Raw genomic sequence first — 21,085 nt, forward strand, 5'->3', positions numbered from 1 at the left:
CTCATCGAGCGCCAGGGTGCCACCAGGTGCCACTCACTGCATTCCGCAGGCCGCCCCCGTATCATGTCGTGCCCCCTTCTGCATAGCCGAGGCCCGCTCCTGGCCTATCAGCAAACCAAGCGAGGCAGTCTGGCGTGCAACAGGAGGACTTTAACCGACTGTGCAGAGTAGTCAAGAGTTTGGCCACTATAATCAGAGACAGAGAACTACAGACGGAGATAGCCTCGATGCCACAACCGGGGGCTCATCAGGGTATAGTGGATACAAGCAACATTGAAAAATACCAAAGGTTAAACCCTTCTGCTTTCAATGGGGGTGCTGACCCCTTGGTGGCGGAAGATTGGATAAAGCAGACAGAAAAACTATTTGAAGTGATCACCATGACCACCGAACAGAAAGTGCAACTGGCTACATTCATGTTCAGAGAGTCCACCGAGCGTTGGTAGAAATTAAAAAGAAGAGCCCCGATTCCCCCAATCACTTTGGGGGTGTTTCTAGAAGCCTTCAATACAAAGTATTTTCCAAATTTCTTAAGGCAACAGAAGGAAACAGAGTTCGCCGAACTGAGACAAGGAAGACTGTCTGTGGTGGAATATGCTGAGAGATACATAGATTTGGGCCAGTTTGTGCCCGAGGTGATGATGAATGAGGCAAAAAAGGCCTGTAGGTTCGAAAAGGTGTTACGATCGGAACTGTATCATCAGGTGGCTGTGTTTGCATTACCCACATATCAGATAGTGTTGGAAAAGGCACAGTTAGTAGAGGCATTATGTAAAGAACAGGTTGAGAAAAATAAGTGGTCGTCTAGTTATAAATGCCCACCACCCTTCTCTAGCCAAACAGAGATAAGGCAGAGAATGGCACCAGATTTTGCCCCAAGTCATCAGGTGTCCCGGAGTAAACCGAACTGCCCGCAATGCGGTAAGAATCACGGGGATCAACCGTGTATGAGTGGTGGTCGGGGCTGTTATCGGTGCGAGAGTACTCAACATTTTGTGCGGGATTGCCCTTTGTCGAGGGAGCTGGGTAAATCATTGGTTCAAGGACGGGTGTTTACCATGACAGTGCTGGAGGCAGCCGCCACTTCTGAAGTAATACAAGGTATACTTTACATTTCAAATATTCCTGCTAAAGTACTAATTGACCCTGGAGCCACACATTCATTTGTATCGCCTAGGTTTGCATCTAGAATAGGGATAGAACCTCAGGTGTTAGACCGGGTCTTAGTAATATCTACGCCAACTAATGGCGCTTTATGTACTGATGTAATGTTTAATCCTGCAGAGTAGAGATAGAGGGGAGAAAATTAAAAGTAGATTTAGTTTTGCTAGACATTAAAGACTTTGATGTAATACTGGGAATGGATTGGCTCGCTGCCCAACACGCCCATATAGACTGTTTCCGCAAGAGGGTAGTGTTTAAGATGCCTAACGAAGAACCCTTTTTGTATGGGGAAAATCAATGACTAAGTGATTTTTATATTAAAATGGTGTTAGAAAGAATATATGCATGGATTACAAATTTATTTATGTCTATGATAGGGAACGAGAGTAAGAGGCTTACACTCCAAGAGATACTAGTGGTAAGGGATTTTTCAAACGTATTTCTGGATGATCTTCTAGGATTGCCGCCCAATTGAGAGGTCGAATTCCCTATAGAACTCCAGCCCGACACCCAGCCAATCTCCAAGGTTCCATACAGGACAGCGCAGTCAGAACTAATGGAGTTAAGTAGACAGTTACAGGAGTTACTGGATAAGAAATTTATTTGGCCGAGCGTGTCACCGTGGGGAGCCTCGGTATTATTTGTTAAGAAAAAGGATGGAACTATGCGATGTGCATTGATTATAGAGAACTGAATCAAGTGACAAAAAAGAATAAGTATCTGTTACCCAGGATCAACGATTTATTTGATCAGTTGCAAGGAGCACAAGTATTTTTAAAAATAGATTTGTGTTCGAGGTATCATCAGCTACGGGTAAGAGCCAAAGACATTGCTAAGACAGTGTTTCGCACTAGGTATGGGCATTATGAATTTTTGGCGATACGGTAGAATTTACAAGCTGTTCAAGGTAGACAAAAGGGGTATGAAGACAATCGCAGGAGAGATTTGAGCTTTGAAGTAGGGGATCATGTGTTCCTGAAAGTATCTCCCATGAACGGTTTATTGAGATTTGGGAAGAAAGGGAAGTTAAGTCCCTTGTTCATGGGGCCATTTGAGATTTTGGAGAAGTTCGGGGTGGTTGCGTACAGGGTGGCGCTCCCTCCTCGGTATAATGGGGTTCACAATGTGTTTCACTTATCCCTACTACGGAAATACCACCCGGATCCCAATCACATTCTAAGGTATGAATCATTACCATTGGAGAAGGACTTATCTTATGAAGAGGAGCCAATCCGGGTTCTCGAGCGACAAGAAAGGAAGTTGAGAAGCAGAGTGATACCTATGGTGAAGATACAATGGAGACATCATGCCACGGAGGAGGACGAGATGGGACGAAACTATCCGAGACTGTTTGGAGGTAAGATAACCAAATTTGAGGGACTAAATTTTTTTGTAAGGGGGGAGTATATGTAGTAACTGGAAAAAGGGAAAAGAAAAAAAAAATTGTTTGGAGTAAACGACGCCATTTTGAAGAAGCGAAAACAACGTCATTTTGGGAGGGGGAAAAATGACATCGTTTTGAGTAAGCTGGTAGGATATAAATGGGGGTTGGGGAGGAAAGAAAAAAAAAGAAAAATAGGGAAGGATGAGAGCAGGAAGGAGGAAAGAAGAGAGGGAAGAAGGTTCCAGAAGAGAGAGAGAGGGGAGTCAGAGCGGAGAGAAGCGAGAAGGGAGAGAGAAGAGGGCTGTAGACAACGAACGGTGCGATCGGCAAGATGAAGGAAAATAGAAATGGGAGGTATGGTAAAAACTTTGGTTGTGTAGGTGTTGTGTGAGTTGTGATGTTATTTGCAGGTTGCAGAGGTCAAGTAGTCTGTAGGTAGCTGGGCGGAGCTGAGAGGTGGAGTGTAGGACGGAATGACGGAGGCGTTCACAGAGGAGGCCGTGGGAAGGAGAGGATGGCGTTGCTGGGGCGTACGGGAGATCCGTGGGAGAGAGGGGAGGTCGTGTGAGGAGAGTGTGAGCACCAAGGGAAGGTCACTGAGAGGAAGAGTGAGTAAGGAATTTAGTGTGTGTGGGGGATCCAAGATGACGAAGGGAATGGTGTGGGGGAGCGGGAGTGCGGAGGGAGTCGCGAGCGGAAGGAGCAGGAAGAATGACTTTGGTGAGTGTGGTGAGTGTGCTAGTGAGAGTTCGGACTGTGCGAAGGAGGGGACCATAGAATAGGAATCGATATGTATGAGGAGTTTCCAGTGAGGGAAGAGGCGTATGAAACAGTAGAGAGAGGTAGGTTTAGAGGGGGATGAGAATGTAGTTGCTGGAGATGGGGATGCCACAGGAGGGGATTGTAGTGTGTGGTTTAAGGTGGGAGAGTAGGGGCGCATTGGTAGTGGTGTAGCGGGAGTGTGGTGAGGGGAGATAGGTTGGTATAGTTACTATAAATTTAAAGGTTGGCGAGGGAACATCACCGGCGTATGCGTGAAGTGTTGGTGTGTGTGGCCTAATAAGGTCGAGAGATAGAGGAGTAAGCATGGGTCACCAATGTTGGTGACGTAAGATAATAGTACTGGTGTGTGTGCGTGGCTTATTGGGGTCGAGGTGTGGAGGAGTGAGCATGAGTCGTCGATGTTGGTGACGTGCGAGAATAGTATTGTGTGTGTGAGTGGCCATTCGGGCCGAGAGGTGGAGTGAGTATGAGTCACCGATGCTGGTGACATGAGATTATAGTATTTGTGTGTGTACGTGGCCTATTGGGTTCGAGTTATGGAGGAGTGAGCATGAGTCGCCGATGTTGGTGACGTGCGAGAACGATATTGTGTGTGTGAGTGGCCATTGGGGCCAAGAGGTGGAGTGAGTATGAGTCACTGATGCTGGTGACGTGAGATAATGGTATTTGTGTGCGTGCGTGGCCTATTGGGGTCGAGGTGTGGAAGAGTGAGCATGAGTCACCAATGTTGGTGACGTGCGAGAATAGTATTGTGTGTGTGAGTGGCAATTGGGGCTGATAGGTGGAGTGAGTATGAGTCACCGATGCTGATGACGTGAGATAATAATATTATGTATAAATTGATGTTATGTATAAATTTTTATCCTTAACTTTTTACTCATGTTATGTATAAATTGATGAATATATATATAAAATTTGGAATTATCAATTAATATTAAGTAAGTGGGATTTGTGGCATAAAGCTGCAATTATTAATTCAATGTGTACTGTTCTAAAACGTTAAGTCTTTTGATAAAATAAACTATTATTAAGATACTGATTACTTTTGTACCATTATGACTTAGTATGATTGTCTGAGTATATGTCATTTGTCTAAAAACTTTTACAGGTACAAAAAATATGTATAAGATCTCCTATTTGTATAAAAGAAAAAAGTCATTCAATTTTTCATTTGTTCCATGACTTTTATGGGCAGAAGAAATGCCTACAAGATCTCCTATTTTTATAGAAGTACTAAATCAAATATTACAAACTTGCTGTAAACCTAAACAATAGATTAAGGCTCATAGGTGGAAAGCAGTAGTTCCATCAGGGTGAGGTCATTACCTGTACAAGTTGAACAAAGGAAGGATGATTCTACCTTCACACTACTAAGGATGACAGGATCTACCATGATGCTTTGGCTAATAAAAGGTCAAAGTGCCCCAACTAGCATTATGAGAGGTAAATCTTTATCATTATTTTGCTTGTATATGTATATATTCATGTGTAGATCCACTGCATGTTATGCTGAGTAATGTGTATATATATGTTTTAAAAGATAAACTGTGATGCTGATGAAGAAAAGGCAAGCCACAAAATTTGTAGAGGGTGTACAAGAGATCCAAAATGCAGAATGCACCTTTTGCGTTTGCTTTGGTTTCATAAAGGGTCATTTTAGGGACTATTAATGCCGCACCTGCATTTATCATATGCAGAATGCATAGCTCTAATCTCCCCTAATCATCACTCTTGCTTAATGATTATGTAGATTGAAAGCTTCGCCTTTCAAAGTTTATGTCAACTATACATGAAATCGAGACTGTATGATCATATTTTTTAGTTAACGGCCCGAGCTTGATCACCTCTTTTGATTGGAATTTGGATGCACATGCCCTCTTCCACCGCATAGTATGTAAATCCCTACAATGATGGCGGCAGCATCTACAACGGCTCTGGGCATCAAGGTGGTGGATGACAAGGCTCTTTAACTAGTCATTTTTTACTTAGGTTCTGTGGTGGCCATGCATTGGATGCTCTTATCAAAAGTGTTTGTTGCTGTATGATGGGTGGTGATTAGACTAGAAAGTTTGTATTTGGAACTTATGTTTTGGAGAAGAGAAAGAAACTCTTTGGAATTAATGAGAGAAAAACTAAAGAACAAAAGAGGATATATATATGTATATTTGTATTTTATTTTTCTCTCTCAAAAATTCTTTAACAATAATGCTACATATTGTTTAACTAAGCATAATTTTATTTACTAGGCATAATTATATTTGTAAAATATGTGCCTATAAAGTATATTTAAAAGAAGTGCGAGGTATCCTTGAATTTATTTTTTAATTTATCATAATCCTATTATTTAAGAGAATTTTATTACAATCCTTAAATGAAATAAAGAATTTAATTTAGTAGAAATTAGTGATATGCTATTGGCTTTCTTTTAAATATATGCAAATATTATTTTCTGAAAAATAATGGCTTATTAAAGAATTTGATGTTTTTTCTAATATCAAAAATTCTTAGTTTCTAAAAAAATGAGATCAATAAATTTTTTTGAGAGATAAAAGATAAAATTATTAAATAGATTGGTAGTAAGCAACCACCAAAGAATGATACATTATCAAATATCATTTTAGCCTAAGAAATTAGTATATCCTATACAAATGGCAAAACAAGCTGAAGAAAGTTTTTCAAAGTTTTATTAAAGTGACTGTAAAGTCTCAACTATCACTAAAAACTATCTCTGTTATATAATATCTTATCACTCTTCAAAAAAGTATTTCTTTTAAAGAGATAACTAATATTGAAGTAATATATCTCATTAGTAATTCAATCTAATATGCTTAAACAAGTATATTGGATTCATTTATCGTAGTTAACTAAAAAAATAGTGAATGGACAATTTTATGTCAAATTTAAATCAAGAGATGATCAGTATTGTTGGAAGGCTCAAAAATATTTATTCGAGCTCGTCTCAATGCTCTCGAGGAATAGAAAAGCTTGCAATAATAATATGCAACATTACGATAAATTTTAAGATCATTTTTCTTAGGAGTTATAAGAACCAAAATTCGAAGTTGATTATTTTCCTCAAATAAAACTTCACTAACTCTATTTCATGCTCATCAAACTTGTAACCTGATATCATGTTAAACTGAATCTGGTATGGATCAGGAACAAATATATCAAGTTCGTTCTTCTAGTAAAGCTCCCAATGAGATGTGTGAAGGAAATTGAAGTCATCCAACTGCAGTAATAATTTTAATTTTATCCATATAGTTAGTAATTTATCCTAAAGAAAACCATCAAAGAAAAACACTTCTAAAATGGAAAAGGATGTTGGTATGGATGGCACAAGGAAGACTTACTGAGTGGAAACGAGTGCAACATGGTCTTAGGATCCGTAAGATTTTGTTGGTATAGATCTTCACCAAAGCTTCCTCCTTTAAACCTTATGACCTGAGTTTTAGACTGTAGAAAATATTAACAAATATTATCTAGATTTTATATTTATGCTTGAAGATTAAGAAGAATAGAAAAAAAACTTATTTTTTTTTTCTTTCTTCAAATGAATGGAGATTAAGTACATACCTTTGAGCTTAATCTATAATAAATAACTTGAGAGGTTATGTATGCTTTGAAAACTAACTTTTCACTATACCTTTTTATTTCATTAGTCAAGAAGACTAAGTTTAATTAAAGAACAATTAAATTGTGATGGGACGATAAAGGACATACAGTTGAGTATTTTATGTAGGCCGTGGAAAATATAGATTTTATTATACTATAATTTTAAAAATCTTTGAACTTAAATAAAGAATCTCTGGCTATTTGAAAAGTGATTTCATTGTTTGAAATTACCTTATTAAAATTAGATAATTAAGTGTTAAGTGCTTAAAAATATAAATAAATTTGTTGATCATACAAGTATAACACCATAAACTTTTGTTAAAAATTTATAGAAACAAAACTTAGAGGATCAGATTCACTTAATAATTTTTTATTTCAAATTAGTGATTTAAGAATAAAATACGTAAGAATTATAAAACTATATAAATTATGCAATTATTAATTCAATGTGTACTATTACAAAACATTAAGTCTAGTGATAAAATAAACTACTATTAAGATACTGATTACTTATATAACTTTGTGACATAGTTTACTTGTTTGAGTATCTATCATTTGTCACATGACTTTTATAGGTAGAAGGAATACGTACAAGATCTCCTATTTATATAGAAATGAAAAATAACCCATGACTTTTATGGGCAGAAGGAATGCTTATAAGATCTCTTATTTATATAAAAGTAAAAAATCAATACTATAAGCTTGCTGTAAACCTAAAAAACATAATAAGGCTCATTGGTGGAAAGCAGCAGTTCAATCAAGGTGAGTTCATTACTTGCCCAAGGTATAAAAAGAACCGACTCTTCCTCCTCCGCACTATTAGGGATTATAGACTCTACCATGATGCTTCGGTTAATAAAAGTTGGAGGTGCCCTGATTGGCCTTATGAGAGGTAAATCTTTATCATTATTTTTATTGTCTATGTATATATGCATGTGTAAGTGCACTACATGTTACGCTGAATAATGTGTATATATGTGTTTTTGAAAGATAAACTGTGATGCTAACAAACAAAGGGTAAGTTACAAAATTTAAAAAGGGTGTACAAAAGATCTAAAATGGAGAATGCACCTCTCATGTTTGCTTTGGTTGCAAAAAGTGCCGCTTCAGTTGTAACATCCACTAATTTTGTCATTTTTATTATCATTTTTATTAATTTTTAATTTATTTTATTTAATTTATTTTATAATTTTTGGATTTAAATTGATTTATTTAATTTAATTTAATTTAATTTAATTTAATAAAACTAAAAATAATAATAATGATAAAATTGGGTAAAAATATTATTTGGATTTAATTGAAATTGATTTTGGGAAAAAGAGGTGAAAATTTGGATTCTGGGGGTATTTTTGAAAAGAAAATTAGAAACCGGGGGTCAAAACGAAATTTAGAAAAGTTGTGCTCCGTCAGCGCCACGTCAGCAGCCACGTCAGCAGCCCAGTCAGCAGCCCTGGCCAACCAGGACCTGCCGCATGGCAAGGCCACGCCGACCCGGGAACGGGCCACGTGGGCGATCCGTGTGCGCCCGATCGGACGGCCCAGATGCGTCCCCGCGCGCACGGACGGCCTAGATCAAGCGTGCGCACGGACGGCCCAGATGCACGCGCACGGACGGCCCAAATTCAATCAAGTACGAACGGCCAAGATTTAATCGCAATGGACGGTCCAGATTTAATCCAAATTAAATCACGATCGAACGGTCCATATTAAATCAAGATGGACGGCTGTGATTAAAAGGCAAAGGGTATAAATAAACCCCCCACACCTGATCACAAAAACCCTAGCCGCCAGCCCTCGCCAGAGAAGATGAACCAGACGCCGGAGGAGCCGGCCGCCGCCACCCGCCGCGGCACCGGGGAGTTTTCCGACTGTCGATCGAGGTAAATTTCATACGCCCGGCTCATTTTTCAATGCTGAGTTCCCCTGTGGCTAAATCGAAGCCAAACACCCGGCCAAACGACGGAAAACACAGCCGAAACTCAGCGGCACTGCCGCGCCCCTCCTCGGGTTTTGCCTTCGATGAGGCCCTTCCCGGCCTCCGTTTGATACAATTTTTATATCACTGTGATCACCATTCTTTTCTCTACAGGTTGATCGGAGCCAAATCACCAAAACACGAACCTCGCTGGAGAGCCGCCGCACCCGAGAGCACCACCGCCGGTAAGCTTCAGTTTTTCGTAATTTTTTGGCCCCCCGAGGGCCCTAGGGTTGTTTTATCGCAGGGACCGATGCAAGTGTGACCGAATTCGGCCAGAAACAGCCGAAAACGGCCAACCCGAGGCGAATCACCGCCGCAAGCGGCGACGCCGTCGCCGGAGCACGGCGGAGTTGCCGTGCCGGAATTGCGATATTGTCTGGAAGGGGCCCCGGGTCTAATTTGGGATTTTTTGGGACACGTGCAGGTATCAGTAGTGCGTTTCAGTTCCCTGGAAAAAATTCAGGAAAAATTAGGGACAGCCTGTAGGCGCACTGTAGAGCCGTAATCAGACCCCGAAAACAAGTAAGGATTCCTCACCCTATTTCCTATCACGGTATTAAAGTTCAATAAATGATAAAATGGTATTTCATGAATCACTAGATGTGTGAAATTGTTTAAGGTCGCTAATGGAGCCCGAGTCTGGTGTGTTTGTCGGTCAGCTGTTGTTTTGCCTATTTTACAGTTTTTAAATGCAGTATGAGGTCTGATGTTTTCATTTCATAGTTTCGTGTGCATATATCACTGTTTTATTGATTATGGGTTGAATGACTGAGAACCCGATGTTGTATGTTGTCTTGTTTGGCATAAATTACTGGTTTACTTGTTTGTGTGTGATTTGATGATGCTGACTGAGGAAAAAGGGAAATGAAAGGTTATGTAAATTGATAATTGTATAATGTGGTCAGCCTGACTAGATATCCTGGAAGATGGTGGACGGACTGGATCCGTAGGGAACCCTACTGGGATTGTGGTCTCTCATACCGGACGGGGTATGGAGACCTTATGTGTTTTGGCGCCCATACCGGACGGGGTATGGGGACGGCCCTGGAATCTGATTACAAGTGTTAAGGGTTCACGGGTAGCGGGACCCCTATGGATCCGCATGGATACTAGTAGGCTGGTAAATGAGGAAAAATATGTTGTGTAACGATTGAAATGCAAAAGGCGTGATAAGTATTATGTTATACAGTTCATATGATTTCATGATGATGATAATGTTATTGGTCTTTCGTATCTTGTTTTATGAACTTCACCGAGGTAAGTGGATAGTAAAGGATTTTATTATTGATAAAAGAATTTGTTGTAAATTATGCTCCGTTGGTCTTTTTGTGTTTTCTACCCACCATTACCTCCGTGACGGTGAGATAGTGTGATGTCTTTACTGGGCGGGTGTAGCTCATTCCTTATTTAATCATTTCAGATCAGGAAGACATTGTTCCCAAGCCCGTTCCGCAGGAAGACGGTGAAGGGGACGCCTGAAGACTCCATAGTTATATTTATAGCTTTTATTTTCGAGTTTCTCTTTTAGTTAGTTTGTTCTTTTATACTTTGAGCACATTTTTGGTTTTAGTGTAAGGGATGTTAATCAAATTTTTATTACGCTTCCGCATTTGACCTTTTTAATACACACATTTCATTTTAAAAATTCCGAGGTCGTTACATCAGGGACTGTTAGTCCTGCACCTGCATTAATTATATCCAGAATGCACAACCATAATTTCTCCTAATCATCACTCTTGCTTAATAATTATGCAGATTTGAAGTTTCATCTTTCAGACTTTATGTCAACTATACATAAAATCTAGGCTGCATGATCATGTTTTTGATTAACAACTTGAGCTTGATCACCACTTTCACTTGGAATCTGGATGCACATGCCATCTTCCATCACATAGTACACAAATTCTTACAGCGCTGGTGGTAGCATCTATAGAGGCTCTAGGCAATCTGTGGTGGCCATGCATTGATGCTATTATCAAAATTGGTTGTTGCTGTAAGATAGATAATGATCAGACTTGAAAATTTATGCTTCGAATTTGGGTTTTGGAGAAGAGAAAGAAAACTCTTTGGAATTAATGAGAGAATAACTAAAGAAAAATAAAGGATATATATGTGTGTGTGTATATATGTATGTTCTTTTTCTATCTAAAAAATTCTCTAACAATTATGTTATATATTATTTAAGTAGGCATATTTATATTCGTAAAGTATGTATATATAATGTATATTTAAAAGAAGTATGAGGTATCCTTAAATTTATTTTTTGATTTACAATAATCCTATTATTTAAGAGAATTTTAGTAAAATCTCTGAATGTAATAAATAATATGATTTAGTATAAACTAGTGATATGCTATTAGCTTTCTAGAAAAATGAGATCATTAAATTTTTTTTTAGAGATAAAAGATAAAATTATTAATTAGATTGGTATTAAGCCACCCCCAAAATACGACACATGGTTAAAGATCGTCTTAGCCTAAAAAATTAATATATCCTATATAAATGGTAAAACAAGTAGAAGAAATTTTCTCAAACTTCTATTGAAGTAACTATAAAATCTTAACTATCACTAAAAACAATCTCTGTTATATATCCTGCTATCACTCTTTTGAAAAAAAATCTTTCTTGTGATGGAATGAATAATATTGAAGTAATATATCTCATTAGTGATTCAATCTAATACCTTAAAAAAATGTTAAAGAGACAATAATATATAAAATTTAAATCAACACATGATCAGTATTGTTAGAAGGCTACAAAATAAATATTCTAACTTGTTTCGATGCTCCCCAGGAATAGAAAAGCTTGCAATAATAATATGCAACATTATGATAAATTTTAAGAACATTTTTGTTAGGAGTTACAAGAACCAAACTCCCAAGTCGATTCTTTTCCTCAGAAAAATTTCACCAGCCCAATTTCATGCTCATCAAACTTGTACCCTGATATCTTATTAAAGAAGAATTGAATTGTGGGGAAAGGATAAATGAGATACATTTGTGTATTTTATATAGGTCATGAAAAATATAGATTTTATAATACTATAGCTTCTAAAATCTTTGAACTTAAATGAAGAATCTATGGCAATTTGAAAAGTGATTTTATTTTCTGAAATCTTTAACTTAAATGAAGAATGCATCTCTATTTGAGACGCAATTTTATTATATTTATGTGATATCTAACTAGATATATATAAAATAATTAAAAATATTGATTTAATTAATTTTATGGTCGCCAACTATATTAAAATTAACTTTTAAATTTTAATCCATACGCTAAAGAACTTATTCTTCATTTATTTTTTAAAAGTAAAAAGAAAGCAATTTTATTAAAATAATGATAGAAGTTTATAACCACGGATAAGGTAAAAAGTCACATTACAAAAAAAAGTTGATTGTACTTTACAATAATATGATTAGTTATTTTAATACAATATCTATACTTTAAATCATGTATTTATATACCATTATATAAAGAAGAGTTAGTAATGAACCTTAAAAACATGATTTAATCGTTAATAAAAATTTTTAGATACTCTTTAATATCCTACTCAAAGTATAGTATAATATAAAATCATAAGTCGATAACGATAACAATGTAAAATACATAGAGAAGGAAACTAACTTTTCACGATAATTCTTCTTTGCATCAATCAAGAGGAGTAACTAATTATGGAAGAATAATTACAATGTGAGAAGAAAATAAATGTGTAGGGCTGATTATTTTGTGCAGGCTGTGAAAAACGTAATTCTTATTTTATACTAAAACTTATGAAATCTTTGAACTCAAATAAAGAATATAAACTATTTAAATTAAATAAAGAATGAATGTTATTTAAAATGTGCTTTCTTAAATAAAGAATGCATGACTATTTGGTACTTAATTTTGTTATATTTACTAGATATTTTACTTAATTTATATAAAATACTTGTGAACATGGATTTTATTAGTCCTATGGTTGCCATTATAGTACAAAATGATTAATTTCAAATAAAATTTACTTTTGAATTTAATTTTTATGTGGAAGAACTTATTAGCCATTTACTTTGAAAAATAAGAAATAATTTTGTTGAGATAATGTTAAAAATTCATCATGCTGCAATATATTTTTTTGAATTATAAGCAACAAAAACTCAACCTTTTGGTCTTTTTAATCTAAAAAATTCTCTAACAAATTATACAATTTTACAATATTTTTTTCAATTTTTAAAAATGAGTTTTATGGGAATTCAAAATTGTAGATGAAGATGGTTAGTGCTATTAGAATGATGAAGCTCCATAGGAAAAGTTAATGAAGGAAATTGAGAAAGAAGGAAATAGCTTTGAATATTTTCTGCTAATATTTTTTAATTTCGTAAGTTTTATATTTAGAAGACCACTTTTTCGATATCACATAACCAAGTCTACCCTCTTCACATTTATTTACCACACTTTACATACATATGTATGTATAGTTATTACCTTGATAATTGATTAAAATTAGATAATTAAGTATTAAGTGCTTCAGAATATAAATAAATTTGTCTACCATGCAAGTATGACACCAAAAAGTTTTGTTAAAAAATTACAGAAACAAAAATTAGAGGATCACAATCACTTAAGAATTTTTTATTTCAAAATAGTGATTTAAGAACCAAAAATATGTAACAAAAATTAATTAATTTTTTAAATTCAAAGCTACAGAAGTTTCACATTTTTTATGTACACATATGGTGTAGATAAAAAAAAGTATGTGGTAAAGTTGAATTTATTTTTTTTACTTTGTCATAATACTATTATATAAGAGAATTTCATTAAAATCCGTACAAGATATCAAGATTCTGATTTAGTAAAATGCTTGATCAACATGACAAATTTTTTTAGTCTATCTCTATATTCTCTTTTTTTTTTATTTATTGCGTGATTTTTATTAATTAACGTGATACATTTGTTTGTTTATTTTGAAAAATTTATCATACTTAACAATAATGTTATTAGTTATTTTAATTTAATATTTTAGTTTAAATCATATATTTATATAACAACATATAAAAATTGGTTAAAATTTAATATCAAAAAGACGATCTAAATTGTTAATAAAAATTCTAAAATACCTTTTGTAATAGTCAACTGTATTCTACCATATACTTAGTTAAATAAAATTTTTTAATCATGCGATTTCTTTACTAATGTAAAATAAATAAATACATTCTCTAATTTAAATAATGAGAAATAAAAATGAATTAACAATTTAAATACAATTATTTTAAAATAGGAGAAAAAACCTGTGGAATTTCAAAGAGAGGCGTATTCTTAATTAAGGTTCTTTGAAGAAAACTATAATTTCTTAAAATTTCTATTACTTTAAATAAATTAAATAATAATAAGAACTATAAAAAATGCACATTTATATAGGTGAACAATAATTAGATTACAAATATGAATAGTTAAACCTAGATATAAATTTATTTAGTTTATATAGCATGTACAACTAAACATTAAGTATAAATAAACGTGTGCATAAATAAACACACAAAAAATATATATGTTTAAAAATATATAAAAATATTATATAAATATATAGGAATATATATTTAGAGACATATAGATATGTATATATAATAAGAAAATAGCATGTATATATGTATTTGTGTGTGTATCTATATAGTTAGATAGATATAGATATGCATATGTAATAAGAAAATAGACACATATTTGTGTGTATATATATATCTCTAAGAAATATAGTGATGTCTAGATAAAATATATATATATATACATATATATTCAACTATTGTATGCATATATATAGGTATATTATATGTATGTGTGTGTAAATAAAATAAATTTTAAAAAAATAAAACACAAATAAAAGGAATTAATTTGAATATTTGTCGTTGGAAATGATCAGCACTCAGGGGTAGATTGGTTGCCCCTGATTTGACATCACTCACCGTTCCAAGTTGTGGCTAGGATCGAGCCACATGGTGAGCTATTGTGATGACTAGCTAGGTGTCATGAAAACTGGCCATCTTTGCCAGTTGTGGTTGACCATCCAACATATCAACGGTTGTGATGTCGTGCATGCGTTTAGACGGTCAGATGATGGGTTAAATTTAGTTAAAAGCTTCATTCTCTTCACAACTTCGTCTTCATCTTTTTCAAAAAAAAAATTCTTGTTAAACAAGTGAGTGAAAGGGGATTTTGAGAGAATAAAATAGTAGAGAAGGAGAGAGAGAGAGAAAGTGATGCACCAGAACGAATTCGTGACGTGAATAGTGACACAAATATCTATTACAGGTCTCCTTTGGTTAAGTACTATCATGATTATAGAAAATCTTAGAAGAGCATAGCGGTTGTTACGACCATGGTCATAAATTGTACTATGGTTTGGAAAGCTGGAAATGTGCCTGAGCATATTACCGTTATCTGTATCTGGTATGGTCATTCCACATGGGTTGTCAGAAATCTGTATTTGTCCTTAGAGATGGAAATCAGAATGACTTCATGAAGCATGACACGAAAATCTAAATATTTCATGATTTATTTGATTTTCTCTATTGTCAAGTACGATGTTTGATTTTGATTATTGTGACTATGACATGATGTTTATTTTATAAATAAAATTATTTTCATAAAGTAAGAAAGGATCCTGATGTAACTTGATAGTAAGTGTTGATGACATAATTATTTACTTTTAAACTCTTATGATATCATTTAAATACTATTTTTCTTACTGAGTATATGAAACTCACAATTTTCATGCCCACCCTCAGATGATGAAGATAGTGAGGAACCGACCGCTGACCTACCCCTTGAAGTTTATGAGGATCCCATGGATCCATAACCCTTGAGTGCATTACTTGTCATGCACTCCAATGAGTCCAATTGCATAATTATAGAAGTGACCCTTTTGTATTCTTAATATTTTGATATTTTGTATTTAGCCAGCTCTGGCCTCAGTTATGTATATGTGTAATTGGAACTCATATATTTTGCTAAGGAATTTGTAATAATTTGCTCCACTACATAAAATTTTATCATACACTCATAATCTGTTTCTATATCTGGTACCCTTATGCCTTAGTTTGCATTGGGAATGTCAGAATAACAAATTATAATTAAAAATTCACCATAATGAAAAGGACCAATCAAATAAGAGAGGGTACGTGTGAGATTGAAACATGGGAAAAAAATTAGGAAATGGGATAGGGGTGGCCACATGGAAACCATGCACATGGATGGGAAGATTCCCTCCCACTCTTAGATTGCCACATCATTTAATTAAACCACCTTATCATCCTTATCCCTTCCCCGATCATAAAATTACAAAACAAAAATTTTTCCCTTTCTTTCAATCCACCAAAAAAAAGAATAAAAAGAGAAGAAAATAAGAATAGGGAGGAAAGGGATAGATGAGAGGGGAAAAGAGAGAGAGAGAGCATCAGGATGATTGGCGTGGTAGAGGGAAGAAAAAGATTTAAGAGGCGACACCGCGGGTGGCCTAACCATTGTGTGATCATCCCTCTCATGTAAGTTCTTCTTTTGAATGTCCAAATGGGAGTTCTTTTTCTTCTTCTTTTGTGATTCTCTTCCTAAATAGTTTAGACTGGCATCATAACGTTTAAAATAAATACACCTTAGATTTGCTTGATTTTAAATGAAAAACTTAAACTTAAATAGAAAGATGGTCAGAGTTTGGTGTAGTAAGAGGATGACAAAAATTAAGTTATATCTATATATATGTATATATATTTATTTAGGATATATATGGTGTATATATATGTATACATATTATGCATATGAATTATAATGAATTTGTGAAAATATATTTATTTTCAAGAATTTGATATAAATGTATAAAGGGAAACAAAAAAAAAATATATATATATATATAGATACACTATGTATGTATATTTTTCATGTGTGTATGTATAAATATATATACATATAATTATGTATAAATAAATGCATGTATGGGTATATATGATTAAAATAATATTTCGTATGCATGTATAATCCTTATCTTTATATGAGTATTTATATGTGTAAACAATAATGCATGAAGGAATATACATATTTAAATAACAATAATAAACTTTATAATTATAGTCATAAAATTTACAATATGGTGTAAGTTATAAGATTAGAAGAATATGATAAATATATAAATTTAGATTAAAAAAAATTTTGTGTATATATATATGGGAGAAGAACAAAGAAATTAAAGTTTAATTAAGAATTAGTTAAATTGTGATAGTTAGGAGAGTTGAATTTAATTGAACATGAAATTAAGGAGAATTTAAATTGATGAATAAATAATCAATAAGAATTAGATTTATAATTGATAAGTAGATTAAATTAGCCATAATCTATAATACATAGGTAAAAGGAATAAATTTTGGAAATCATTTTGATTTAATAAATATGTTAACAAATTAATAAATTTTATTTTGAATAAAAAAGATGGTATAAGAAAATAATTTAAGAAAATAAGAAAAGAATATTTGTAATGATTTCTTTTAGAATTGAATGAATAATGGATAAAATAAATTAAAAAGAAATTATTAATTAAAGCAAGATTAATATAAAACGATAAGAAAGTATTATTCATGAAATTATATAATTAATCAAATAGACAAAACAAAGAAAAGTTAAATTGAATGATCACTTTGGTAACTAGAATAGTTGTAGAAACGAGATACGTAACACCCAACATTTATTTTATTTTATTTTTTAATAAATATAATTATTCATTAATTGAATTTAATTTAAATTATTTTATTTTAATTTGATTTAATGAAAAAATAATAATAATAATAAAAAAAAGGGTGAAAAATTAGTTAAGGATTTAATTAAAAAAAATTTTGAGAAAAAGGAGTGAAAATTTGGGTTCTGAGGGTATTTTTGAAAGAAAAATCAGAAATTGGGGGTCAAAATATAATTTAAAAAAATTGCATTATGTCAGATGCCCGGTTGGCAGCCCTGACCAACCAGGACGCACCAAGTGGCAGAGGCGCTGATGCAGGAGGCCACGCGGGGAGAATTTTGTGGGCGATCCGCGTGCGCATGATCGAAAGGCTGAGATCCGTTCCCACGCACACGGACGACCCAGATTCAAAACGCACATGGATGGCCTAGATTGCATCGTGCACGGACAGTTCAGATTGATTCACGCACGGACAACCCAGATTGAAATGCGATGAACGGTTCAGATTCACTCCCTACTTAATCATGATCGGATGGTCCAGATTAAAAGTGATTGACAGCTCAGATCAAAAGTGGATCCGCGAACAAACCCTAACCCTAGTCGGCAGAGCCCCTCACCGGAGAAGACAATCCAGCCGCCGGGGAGTCGACCGCCGCCACCCGCCGCCGCACCGGAGCAATTTCCAACCACCAAACGAGGTAAAAAATTTTCCTCTTGCACGAAATTCAATTTTAAACCCACCCATGGCCAAATTGGAGTGAAAGAATCGGTTAATGGCTGAAAAATGCTGCCAAAGCTCCGCACCGCCGCCGCGGGGTGTTTCAGAAAATGCCTATGATGAGGCCCTTCCCGATTCTCGTTCGATGTAATTTTTTCACCATTATGATCATCGTTTCCTTCTCTACATGTTGACCGAAGCAAAACACCCAACCGCAACGTGAGCCAGAGGAGCCGCCGCACTAGAGAGCCCCACCGCCGGTGAGTTTTAGTTTTCTATGTTTGTTTGCCCACCGAGGGCCCTAAGTGTATTTTCTCACAGGAACCGATGCAAGTTTGGCTGAATTCGGTCAAAAATGACCAAAAATAGCCAACCCAAGCCGGGTTGCCGTGGCGGGCAGCGGCGCCGTCGCAGGAGTACGGCGGAGCTACCGTGCCAAATTTTCGAAATTGGCCGAGTAGGCCTTAGGTATGATTTTTGGGTTATTTAGGACATGTGTAGGTACCGTAAGGGCAGTAACCATTTAGTTTTCAGCGTCAAATCAGGTAAGGACCTCTCACCCTATTTCCTATGATAAATGTGAAGTTTGAATAAATAATAATACGGTCCTTTGTACAAGTTAGATAAATATGCATAATTAATTATGGATTGCTAATGGAGTTCGAAATCAGACATTGTTTTCTGTTGATTTATTTTACAGTTTAAATGTATGATGGTTTATGTTTTATCTATTCTATGGTTTTAAATGTATGTATTACTGTATTACTTGACGACTGCGTGATTTTGGGATTTAAGATATGATTGTATTATCGGATGCATGTTCATTGTTTATGTGATCATGTTTAATTTGGTAACGGAGATTAGGGATAAACAGGAAAGGGATGTGATCTAATAAACAGATAAAATGACAGCCTCACTAGATGTCCTAGGAGATCGTGGACAGACCGGGTTCATAGGGAACCCTACCATGAACGTTGTCTCTTAACGGACGGGGTATTGAGGTTTAATGTCCTTGTGCTCATACCAGACGAAGTATGGGGATGGCCCTGGAATTAAGATTGTAAGGGAAATGGTTCATGTGTAGCGAGGATACCCCTATGGATCCTCATGGATACTAGTAGGCTGGTGAAACGAGAAAGCAGTGATGATTAGTTATTGTTAATGAATATGAATTTATGATATATTCTATGTTAGTGATTGTGCATGAAGTTATGATCTGTATGATGTTATTGTCTTTATAGGTTGTTTCCACATATTCCCCAGTGGTAAATAAAAAGGAAAATGGTTTTATTTTTAATGAATGTATTGGTTTAAAATTTGTGCTCCATTGGTTGTTTTTGGTTTTCTACCAACCTTTGTCTCTGTGCCGACAATATAGTGTGATGTCCTTACTGGGCTAGTATAGCTCACCCCTTATTTAACCATTTCAGATCAGGAGGACCCGGTTCCTGTGCCCGATCCGCAAGAAGGCTACAAGTAGATGCTAGATACTTTATATTTTTCTTTATTTTTTTTCATTTCTCATATTTCTTTCAGAGAATTTGTTCCATGATGTTTGTTAGTATTTTTGAGTTCTCATGTAAGGGATGTTAACCTTAACCTTTATTTCGCTTCCGCACTCAAATTATTATATGCATTTCCTTTTAAATTTTTTAGGATCGTTACAAGATAGGCATTCAATATGATTGAAGGAAACTCTTGGGTTTATCGCTGGCTCGAGAAGGCTTAGTTGCTGTGCAAGTTTCTGCTAATATTTGGAGTTTGGAACTTAAATCGGAATCTTTTAACTCTAAAGTCTGTAAGTATATTTAATAGCTATCTCAAAGCCACATTCGCATATTTTTAAAAATGTTTTCAAATGAAAACCTAATTAAGTTTTGAGTAAGGTTTATAAAATTAAGGAATCGATATTGATAATCAAGTAGGTGGAAGAAATAGGAAAATGGTGATACTTAATGTTTTAATTTGTCATTTGCTTGTTGCTTGATTGTTAAATGAAGATTGCATGTTTTAAATTCTATATGATAGTTGATAGTATGATGAGTTGAATAGTTTGAGTAGAATATTAATAATAGTGCATATTCACTAATAAGATGATGAACACATAAAATAACTCTCATTAATAAAATAACATCAACAAAAAAATGCACATTCTTAAATAAAATAAGGAATTTTAATTAAAACTAACAAAACTAAAAACTAATAATAATAAAAGTACTAAAACATAAATAATAAACTAAATGATAGCTGGATAAATTAAAATAAACAGGAAAGTGTATGATTAAAGGGAGTTAATGAGTTTTATAAAGATCGAAAAGAGACAAACTAAGAGAATTAGAATGTAATGACCCCAAAAATTCCAAAGGAAATCAATTATGAATCTAGTGCAGAAGCGAAATAAATAGTTAAGGTTCACATTCCTTACATATAAACTTAATGTCGCAAATAGTGCTACGGGAATTACTCTTTTGAAGGAAATACAAAAAAAATGAAGAAATAAATAGAAAATAAATAAAATTGGTATCCTACTCGCAACCTCTTATGGATCTAACTTTAGATCCTGGTCCTCTCGATCTGAAATGGTTAAATAAGAATTGAGCTACACCAACCCAGTAAGAATATCACGTTACTCACCGATACAGAAATGAAGGTTTGTAGAAAATCAAAACAACTAATGGAGCACTTAATTAAACAAATGCATTTATTAGTAATAAAACTATTTACCATCCACTTACCATAGTGAGATGTACAAAA

At 34.5% G+C, this 21,085-nt stretch overlaps 2 protein-coding genes and 1 long non-coding RNA gene across 3 annotated transcripts; all 3 read left to right on the top strand.

Annotated features, from left to right (window-relative positions):
* Positions 1-227: 227 nt before the first annotated feature.
* LOC148240217 (uncharacterized) lies at positions 228-1,289 on the top strand. The gene is made up of 2 exons (XM_088212095.1): positions 228-442; positions 536-1,289. Exons 1-2 carry the CDS (start codon positions 228-230, stop codon positions 1,287-1,289), a joined length of 969 nt encoding a protein of 322 aa, XP_088068221.1.
* A 544-nt stretch (positions 1,290-1,833) lies between these two features.
* On the top strand, positions 1,834-2,987 carry LOC148240218 (uncharacterized). Its single transcript, XM_088212096.1, has 3 exons — positions 1,834-1,932; positions 2,053-2,521; positions 2,959-2,987. The coding sequence occupies exons 1-3, from the start codon at positions 1,834-1,836 to the stop codon at positions 2,985-2,987; spliced, it is 597 nt and encodes a 198-aa protein (XP_088068222.1).
* A 13,223-nt stretch (positions 2,988-16,210) lies between these two features.
* LOC148240219 (uncharacterized) lies at positions 16,211-19,981 on the top strand. Its single transcript, XR_015816302.1, has 2 exons — positions 16,211-16,435; positions 19,762-19,981. It is a non-coding gene; the product is annotated as an uncharacterized LOC148240219 (long non-coding RNA).
* Positions 19,982-21,085: the final 1,104 nt, after the last annotated feature.

This window comes from Carica papaya, chromosome 9 (assembly GCF_054855325.1).
Source record: "Carica papaya isolate Zhongbai chromosome 9, ASM5485532v1, whole genome shotgun sequence".
Taxonomy (NCBI): Eukaryota; Viridiplantae; Streptophyta; class Magnoliopsida; order Brassicales; family Caricaceae; genus Carica; species Carica papaya.